The 10,372-nt window shown below is 36.6% G+C and overlaps 1 protein-coding gene across 1 annotated transcript in view; it reads right to left on the reverse strand.

The window, feature by feature from the left end:
• ncf4 (neutrophil cytosolic factor 4) overlaps positions 1 to 10,372 on the reverse strand; it is a 39,174-nt gene that overhangs the window by 15,022 nt on the left and 13,780 nt on the right. Inside the window, exon 6 of the mRNA XM_037690352.1 lies at positions 7,591 to 7,639. Within this exon, the coding sequence (XP_037546280.1) occupies positions 7,591 to 7,639 (49 nt within the window). The remainder of the gene's footprint in view (positions 1 to 7,590; positions 7,640 to 10,372) is intronic.

The raw sequence follows: 10,372 nt of genomic DNA on the forward strand, positions 1-10,372 counted from the left end.
TGTGTGTGTGTGTGTGTGTGTGTGTGTGTGTGTGTGTGTGTGTGTGTAAGAAAGAGGAGAGGGTGTGGGTGTGTCAAAAGAAAATGAGACCCAGACTGGTGGCAGATTAATGAAGTTTGGGAGAAAGGGAGCATACTGGATTAACAATCCACTGAGATTACCCTGACCCTGAGCAGACACACTTACACACACAAATACTCTCTCATCCCACATGCACACACACACTTTGAATCCAGGGCTGCTGCTATTTTTAATAAATGACTCCACACATTGCTTTATTATAGTGCAGCCCTTCAGGTTGCAGTCATTTATAGATGATGTGAAAATGTGTTGGGGGGGCGACTATCTCCTACTCAAACACCAAATATGATGTGACAGAGCAATTTACAGTCTCTGTGTTTCTCCTCTCTTCTCTTTGTCTCTCCATAACCTAATCACCTGTGTTCCATCTCGTTATCTCTTTACAATAACTTGTTTTTTTTATTTTTATTATTTGTCTGTGTTTTATTCTCAGGCTGCTAGAGGCAGCTTTTATTCTATCCCCTTGAAAAAGAAAAAATCAAAACTGCCCAATGAAATAAGTGATTAAACAAATATGTGAACTTAGTAACAAAACAACATTTGATAAATGTAAGCAACTTGAAGAGTGTAAAAGTTGCTGATGTATGAGGAAGTTGAACTGGATTTATTGTTTTATCCTGAAAGACATTTGGTTTCTCATCCAATGACCTTTGTTAATTCCTAACTTAAAACACACATTTCTAGGCTTATAAACTGTGTGCTATTTATTTTGTGAATTAACCTGGAGGGGATTGGCTTTAAATGAAAACCTGTCTAATGTTTTACTACACTTGAGCAGAAAAATGTTACCTTTAATAAGAGATTGCTTAAAAGCTCGGTCAAATAATTTAGATAAAATCTAACAAAGTTAAGTCAGGTTCTGGACGGATTTAAAAAAATAATAATTGTTGAAACATTTCATCTTTTATCCAAAAGGCTTTGTCAGTCTGAGAAGCTGCACTAAACTCAGTCTTATAAATAGCACCTTCTTATAGTGGATCAACCAGTTTGCCGGTGATAAGATTGTTTCTGGGGGCTGTCCTGTCCCCCGTCGACTCCTCCCAGGCAGGCAGCCACAGCCAAAGTGATTTTCAAGATGCTTTCAAGATAGTCTGGAACTCCTCAGACTGATGAAGCCCTCCGGATAGAGGACAAAACGTTGTTCCACAAAAAAAGAAACTGCCCAGATGACCTGACTGACCTTTATTGGATCGGCAAACTGGTTGCTCCACTGCGTGAAGGAGTTATTTATAACTTAATTTACTTCATTTTGTATATTGCTTCGTGTGTTACTTGTTGTTCTGTCTGTACAGCACTTTGGTTGGCCTTATAGTCGTTTTAAGTGCTCTATAAATAAAATGGTATGGTATGGTATAAGACTGAGTTTAGTGCAGGTCCTCAAAATGACAAAGTCTTTTAGATAAAAGACGAAATGTTTCAACAATTTTTTTATTTTTTTAATCCGTCTAGAGGACTTGACAGAACTTTGTTAGATTGTTCTACCTGGGTTATTGAGCATGCATCCGGGAATTTAGATCAAAGTTCAATTTTAAAACATGGTGGTCAACTTTACAGTATATTTGCCAAATTAATTACAACGCTGATGTTACATTACACTAAGTGAAGCTTTTGTAGAAAACGTGTGATGCTTAGCGCAGAGTTACTTGGGGGAATCGTAGGGGGTCAAATCCAGTTTTTGTTCTGGCACAGTGTTCTGTGAAGTCACAAATCATTTATGCTCATTTGTTGCTCCCAAGTTGTGCACGTTAAGTCTTTAGGCTTATTAAAAGTTGTGCACATAATAATCACAGAAAAGCAATGTATAATATGCAGATGTCTGAACATTATACATTTTGCAGAAACATCTGCAGACCTTCTCACAGAACTGACAGTTCCCTGGGTGCACGTGTGACATATGCTTCTGCATACAGAGCAGAATGCACAATGCACATGCATTGTCGATTGCAAAGATATTTTGAGGTACGCACTTTATTGCTAGCTGGGAAAGAGTTTGTTGGAGCTGTCCAACGGCAGTCAAAAGATCTAAGATGCTAGTGTCAGGTCTGAAGAGGGTCTATGTGAAGTTAAAACTGTTGTAGAACCGGCACTCATTCGTTTTCCTCAAGGTTCAGAACATCCACTACTGAGTTTAATCCCCACTTCCCTGCAGTGAAGAAAACACAGCTGGGTGTACGCAAACACTCAGAGGATGGCAGAGAGAGAGAGAAAAAAGCTAAAATAAATGTTGAGTAGGCTGGTAGTTTCATGAGTAGGGTATGTTGGTGTTTTACTTCTGAGTGGGAGAGAGGGTAAGTAGACACACAAAGGAGGGAGGAAAAATGAAGTTTGGTGATAAAAGATCACTGGAGTGTGCAGAAAAAAAATGTGTGTGTGCCGTAGGAATAAGTGCCCCATCTTTTTGTGCCATGCAAGGTTAGGGAAGTTAAATGCTTCTGCGAGGGGATAAAGAACACATAGCTCAAGAGAAGAAAAAACCACTTCACCTACAGACATGAATGTGGGCTGCATACTACACAGACAATCCACTTACACAACTGAGCAAATGAACAAACATAACTAACAAAAAAGCTATTATCTAACCTAGTTAGGCAGTTTAAAAAACACATCTGAAGTTGTATTTATAACTCATTCACAAGAGCAGTCATCTTGAAACACCCCCCCCCCCCCAATGCCAATTAAAGGTTGGCTAGATATGGAAACTAAAATCTTACATCAAAACCTAAATTTGATTAATTGACAACATAAAATAAGGCAGCTAATTTAGGGCGATTAAACAGCTGTTTGTGAAAGTCTACCTTACATAGAACATTACTAAAATACTGAATACCATACCATTTTATTTATAGAGCACTTAAAACAGCGACAAGGCCAACCAAAGTGCTGTACAGACAGAACAACAGGCAACACACAAAGCAAAATACAAAATGAGGTAAATCAGAATATAGACATAAAACCGATGGAGATAATAAATGTGACGACTAACCAGTGTGGAGCATACAGGTTCAAAAATACAGATCAGCTGGTGTTGAAAGCTACTGAATAGTAGTGGGTTTTTAAACAGGACTTGAAGCTTATTTGATTAATTCCATCTGTATTTTTTAGGCTCTTTAGTATCATTCTTGAACAAAACTAAGCCAAATTAAAGGCCCAGCCTTTCTTGAAGGAATGCACATCAACTGCCATTTTATGAACAGTTATAGCACTTTTGATCAAACTGGGTAAATTTACCTTTTGAAAAATATCATGATTTATGGTGTGATGTTGCAGAATGAGTCAGCATGTGTCTACGACCACAATAAAGTTAACTCAGTATCTGTAAACTTGACTGTTATAGCAACAATCTTTTGTGTTGGACGCCAATGATTACTTTCTGGGTGTTTCACTTAAGTCTGTCCAGTGGTTTATGTAATATTTTCTTAACACAACATTCAGAAGAACACACTCACGCGCAAAGACCCATCAAAAACACTGTTTGCCTATCAGCAGAAGGCAAGCATGACCGATATATTGATAGGGTGAATATTTTAGGCCGATATAGACGTTTCAGGACGTATCTGTTTTGGTGATAATTGTCCCATTATGTGCCGATATGAGCACTTCTAATTTGCACTCCGAAAATGCTGGAACCAGCTGTAAATGAACAATGTAATGTGCAGAGTACGGAGGAGAGAGTGGTGGTGCAGAGGTTAGAGAAGGCGAGCCTGTGATGGGAAGGTCGCCGGTTTAACTTCCCAGACCGACAACATTAAAATGTAGGTGGGAAAAGTGAAACACCCACACCTGCCTCCACCCTCATTTGCGCCACTCTGGACCCATGAGCAAGGCTCTTAACCCCTAACATTTGCTCCCCTGGGTGCTCTAGATTGCAGCGCTCAGTGTGGTCTGTGGTTGTGTCAGGAAGGGCATCCTGCGTAAAAGCAATTGCCGGATATTCATGCGAGTTAGTTCACTGTGGCGACTCCTGAGGAAAGGAGTAGTCAAAATAAAAAATAAAAATAAAAAATGCCTGCAGAGGTGCATGCAGACTACTTTATTAGACAGAAATAGATCCTGTTTAACTCTGAATGCTAGGAAACACCTTGTAACTGCTACTTTCCTTCCCTCCATCGACTACGGTGACATTATTTACATGAACGCACCTACAAGCACCCTACAGATGATGGATGCTGTCTTATCACGATGCACTAAGATTCATAACTGGCTGTAATGACCATACCCATCATCGCACCCTGCATCACTGGTTAACTGGTCATCATTAACCTCACGCAGACTCTCCCACTGGTACATTTTCATCTTTAAATCATGTATTGGTCTGTTGCCTTCATACATCTCCTACTACATGTCATTACGTGAGTGCAGCTACAGCGTGCGCTCTCAGGACATTATTACTGTCTACTGTTGTCTTTGTTGTCTGCTGTTGTCATTACTCTTTGTTAAAATCAGGTCTCTCTTGCAAATTAATTTCAGAAGCTCAATGGAACTAATCTTTAAATAAAGGTTGAATGAATGAACGTTCAAGTCATGGCCGTTCACTTAAGTTTTACTTCGACAATCATCACAGCTGAAGCAGGGAGTAATGCTGTTTAGCGTATTTTGCTGAACAGAGCATGGTAAGTTTAGTAAATTCTCTTTAAACCTCCAACCTGCTTGTCATTAGCTGTGTACCTCTCAAATTAGCAAGCTAAAGTTTAGATAACGTAGCATAGATTATTGCCTTGTAAACCTATATCCAGAACAAAAATCTAACGTAACAGAAAATATATATCAGTCTTATTAAAGTTATCTTTGTCGTCCTCAATGAAATGTTGTCTGACTTTTCTGCAAAGAAAAGTAAAACTGCTGCAGTCAGTATTAATTAGGCTTCAGTTTAAACAATGAACAGGGAAGGACATTTCTTTGTTTAATTTCTAGTTTTGCAACACACTTGATAACTTTATGTTGAATAGTGGAGAATAAAACGTGAACGCACGTTAGGAATACTGTTTTTATGACAAGTGCACCACTTGTACACCTAATGTGGGACTAAGCGTGGATCTGATTAATTTAACTTCATGGTTGCTAACAGTCGCACAAAATAAACAAGTCCTCCTCCACGCTTACTTAGATTCCTGGGGTGGACAAAGCTAAAAGACTTTCAGCCATTACTAAGACCATCCTATGTTGAGAAAAGTTTTTTTGGTCTAATCTTGAAAATTATGTGTAAACTTACACAATATTAAAAAAGTTCATGTTCAGAGGACGTGCTGGGACTGACTCAAAGCTACTACCAAATCAAATCTTAGCTCAGTATCTGTAAAACATGCTGAAGTTTAGCCATTTTGGTTTGGGCTAAGACCAATTAGCTGGTGTGGCCATCTTGAAATCTTGAATTACCTTCTGAGTGTTAAAAATGTGTCCAGTGTTTCATGGGAAATTTTGCTGAAAGTCAAACAGACATAGACACATCCAAACACAATGTTTGTTGTCTTTTTGCCTTTTAGCAGTAAGTAATAATCACGACTGCTCAATAAAGCTTTTCTGCTGTAACTGATTTTAGATCATTAGTGACACACTTAATCCAGTTTGTTGATTTTATTAAAAATCTCAAGTAAAAAAAAAAATTAAAACCTATATATTTAATTTATAAAATAAATACCTCCTGGTTTTTGTAACTTTTTAGGTTTATGTTCATGTTATAAGTTGCTGCAAAATGTACAAGAAAAACTATACAGTATGTTTTTAAAATACATTTTAAGTAATTTGAAATGGCTACTATCCTTAATAATGAATTTACTGTAAACATTTCATTTTACTAAACAAATGGATTTCAGCTGATTTCAATAGACATTTTTGGTCACTGATTTGCATGTTTGTGTTTTTGTGCTGTTTGAGGTATAGGTCTAAAACTAAGGATTTGTTTGTGACGTCGGGACATCTGGATCTTACAGATCACAGTGTAAAAACTGAATCAAGATCAATTTCACAGTCATAATGTGTTTTTAGCAGTGATAGGGGCTATTGCAGCTAAAGTAAAATTGTGTTGTGCATGAACCTTTGAGCTAATTTTTCAAAGAGCAAAAGTCATCTTTTTTGTAAAAGGAAAGCTAAACTGGTAGGTCATCACCACTTTGTCTTCTGATCTGTGCTTCCCTCACATAAACAACACCAACAACACAAACTCTCCTGTATACAAAGGTAAATGAGTTCAGACTGAAAAAGAATAGTTTTCTTACCTTTACACACCATTCGACAGGTTATGAACAGAATACCAAAGCAAGTGTGTGATGGGGACGAGAACACAGTAGGAAGAGAGTAGATGCGGCATTGCAAAGAAAACTCAATGAAAGAGGGATAAAGAAAAGGACAAAACTTAGGGAAGTTTAAGGCAAGAAGGTTGAATACTAGAGGGGAAGATAAAATAATGAGGAAGCAGTCCATGAAAAGATAAATGAATATAGAAATTAAAAGGGGAAGTGAAGTGAGGCAGGAGCTTTTGACGAGGTCAACAAAGTAACAAAAAAATTAGCAGGAGGAAAGATGCCATTAAACACTAAACATCAGACTGCCATGCACCAGCAAACAACAAATGCCTGCTTGTAGTCTTTTGTGTGTGTAATAGTCATACAGTTCAGTGTAAGTGTTGAGTCATCCCTTACTTCATTCTATTTTTCCTTTAAGGGTCAGACTTTCTTTTAATCCGTTTAAAGGTTTACAAAAAACATCTGATGGATTGCTTGAGGTTTATTAGCATGTGTTCTTTAAATGTTTGAAGCTTCTCCACTCATTTCTCACGCCTGAACATTTTTATATTAGGACTGGACATTTTTGTTGTTGTTGTTTAGCTTCTTCTCTCTGAGCTCTGAAGCTTTCTCAAAGGACACACCTACAAATTGGAACGTACAGCACTTTGTCACAAAAGTGCTTAATTTGTTCCCAGTTATTTTGTTGCATTTACAGAAAATCACACAAATAAATCGTTTTTTCTAGTTTCGATTTTGCACTAACATAGCATTAGCTAACTAAGAGCAATTAGCTTTAAAATGAAGACTATCATGGACTTAATGTGCAATGTGACTTTAAAAGCACTTGGGAAATTTGGTAAAAGGAAAGCAAAAGAAATGGCCACCTAAAACAAAATCTCAAAGCAAAAATTTAAGTCATTACAAATAAGAACTCTAACTATTTTAAACTGTTTTTTTACCAAGTTGTTTACTCTGTGATTTAGTGATTTATATGTAAACATTAATTGACTGAGAAAAATGATAAAGATGAATACCAGTAAATTAAAATAAAAGAATTACACTAAAAATTGTCAGATAGAATGACTGAAGTCACATTGATTGTTGTGAGAAAGCACAAGGACCTTTGTAGAAGACAATTTCAAAAATGTAAAAAGAAAGTGAAATAAAAAAAAAGTCTGGTTTCTTGAAAACAAAATATATAAAAAACTGAGAAATGATTTTGGATTTTTGCACAGATGAGGCCTCGCTGAGCAGATCTAAAGCAACACAATGAATATGTAACTTGTACCTCAGCCCTGGGGGAGGAGAAAATGTCCATGTTTGGTTTGACAGTTTTCCTAGAAGACAAAAAAATCATATAAGTGAACAAAGTTGGCAGATGTGATCAATCTAAACCAACTCCAGTTGTTTATCCATTGAAATGTTTGAGCAACTGATGAGCAGCTTATAACAACACTGAATAAAAACGTTGCATGCTCCTTCTTCCACCCAATTTTATTTAAACAATTCACTAAGTATAAAGTTCACATGTAGTTGAAATTTATTTTAACTCTAAAAGTTAAAAGAAGAAATCCTATGCTTTGTTGGCTCTTTTTATATATTTATCTTTTGTTTAAACAGGTTAAAATGGCCTTAAACACAAAAATAAACTAACAATTAATACTGGTACACAAATAGAACCATATTTCAATTTAATTCAGTTTATTTATATAGCACCAGGTCACAACAGAAGTTGTCTCAAGGCCTCCCCTACACTGTACACTGGGTAAGAGAGCTGATGTATCATATGCATTTGGATAAAATAAGATATACCCTGAAGGGTTCTGTAAAAAAGATTTTGGGAATAAATTAAGTCCTACACGGCACCTCATATAGGACACTTGCCGGCCTTTTATATACAGTAGTATGTGGAAAGTATGTCGATGCCTGGTTAATTTGTCTGTGTATGTTTGACTGATCCAGTGTGGGAGGGAAGGAGTGGTGGGGTTGTTCTATGTTCTTTGTTGTTGTATGTTCAAAAATCTATAAAAACACTTTGTTTTTTAAAAAAAAGATGTTGTCTCAGCGCACTGAACAGAAACATTCATACAGCATATAAATAAAATACAAAAGTAGAAGCATAGACTACTCAAACAAGTAAATAAAGAACTTGCCAACAAGAAGAAAGAAGTATCAACATATTTAATCTTACCCCACATCTAGTCTATTTTTAGTCTAGAGTGCAATTTAAACATTGTTAAACACAACAAAGAACATGACTTCATATTTACAGTATACCACATTACCATGCAAACACAGTTTATTATTTAATGAAAATAAAAATCGATGAATCAGAATTTTGGTTACAAAAACTATTGTACCCAAATAAAGCAAATATTTTATGGCAACAAAAAATAGTCAAAACTGGTTAAAAGAGCTATTCAGATTTGCTAAGCCTGAATATACAGTAGCTTAAAGTAAACGTTGTATTTATCTTAAACAGTGTTTCTGATCTAATGACTTTATAAGAAACACTATTTTTGACAACGAATGCCTAAGACTGTAAAAGATTCACATATCGTATGCAGCAATGCCCAGAAAGAGGAAATACTATTTTTTTTAGATCTTATATTCAAAGTGTAATAATGCTCAGAGAGACAAAGGCAGGTTGATGAAACAACAGGGGAAGTTGTTCAATCTTTACATAATTTCCTGTTGGGATGGTCTCCCTTTAACACATCTCCTGACCACAAGAAAATGAGCCAATCAGAAGCCTGACAAACCGTTACGGACAAGGAAGTAGAGTGTAAAAAAAGGTAACAAGTCAAAAGAGCTTACTTTAATTTGTAAATGTATGTAGACTTGTTTTCATTGATTACTTAGTTCTATCTAGCCCTGGTGGGATGGAGATATGTGAGGATACAGCCACTGAGGCAGCACAGATGGGACATCAGCACTCAGGAAAGTCTAGTTTGACACAAAGTACAGCAGATAAGCTGCTCAACAACAACCCCTGTAGTAGAAGGAAACTGCTCTGAATTCTAGCTTCTGCCTCCACTTGTCAATAACACAGCACTGCTATAGATTTAGAAATATGCCTCGTTAGTTTGCTGTAAAGACTTTCCTAAACAAGCATATTTTTACATACTAATATACTTTTTATATATATATATTTTTTTTTTAAAAAGCGTGATTTTTTTTTTTTTTTTTAGCAATTTACACATTGCTCAGTTTTAATAATGTATATAAAACTAAGACTTTCAATGTAAATTCGTAATTTTTCTTTAACAGTTCACCCATGTGTACTCCAGCGATACGTTGGTTTTATTTTCAGGTCATTCATCAACCTATTTATAAATAAGATTTAATGTGCTCCTCACATAAATATTATTTTTATTTATATGTACACCAACACTAACAATTGTTTTGTGTAGATGAGAAAGGTCCAATTGCAACAATGTGGAGGCAGGCAGGCAAAATGACAAAATAGATACACATAAATAAAAGAATGCATATTGCTTGCCGCGTTGCATAATGAAGTTTTATATAAAGATCTTGTGTGAGCTGTTTGCACTCAGATTATCAGTTGGAGATTACTCTCAGCTACGACCACACCAGGGTTTAGCTCAATGTCTGTACAACTGATAGATTTACAGTAGTCCCTCACTACTTCATAGTTTGACTTTCGTGGACTCGCTCTTTCACGGGTTTTCAAAGTAAGACTGGACATGACACACAATCTGACTGATGGATGAGCCGCACGATCGGCATGGAATTTTTATTTTAAATAAATTATTTAGCACCTGCTGCACCTGTGTGAAGCCCACACGTGCAGGGAGAAGCGCCCTTCTGCACCGTGTCATGATCTCCGCTCTGCAGCGGAGAAGTGGGCGTGGCCGAGAGCACAGGCAGGTGGCAGAGAGCAGCCGGAGGCAGAGCTGAGATCATGGCATGCTGTGCTCTTTTAGAGCATTTAGAAACATTGTTTAGAATATTGCAAGACTGTGGGAAAGGTTTCAAACACCTTTATATATATAGATTAGATAGATAGATAGATAGATAGATAGATAGATAGATAGATAGATAGATAG

Source organism: Nematolebias whitei, chromosome 16 (genome assembly GCF_014905685.2).
Source record: "Nematolebias whitei isolate Nwh7 chromosome 16, NemWhi1, whole genome shotgun sequence".
In the NCBI taxonomy this organism is placed as follows: domain Eukaryota; kingdom Metazoa; phylum Chordata; class Actinopteri; order Cyprinodontiformes; family Rivulidae; genus Nematolebias; species Nematolebias whitei.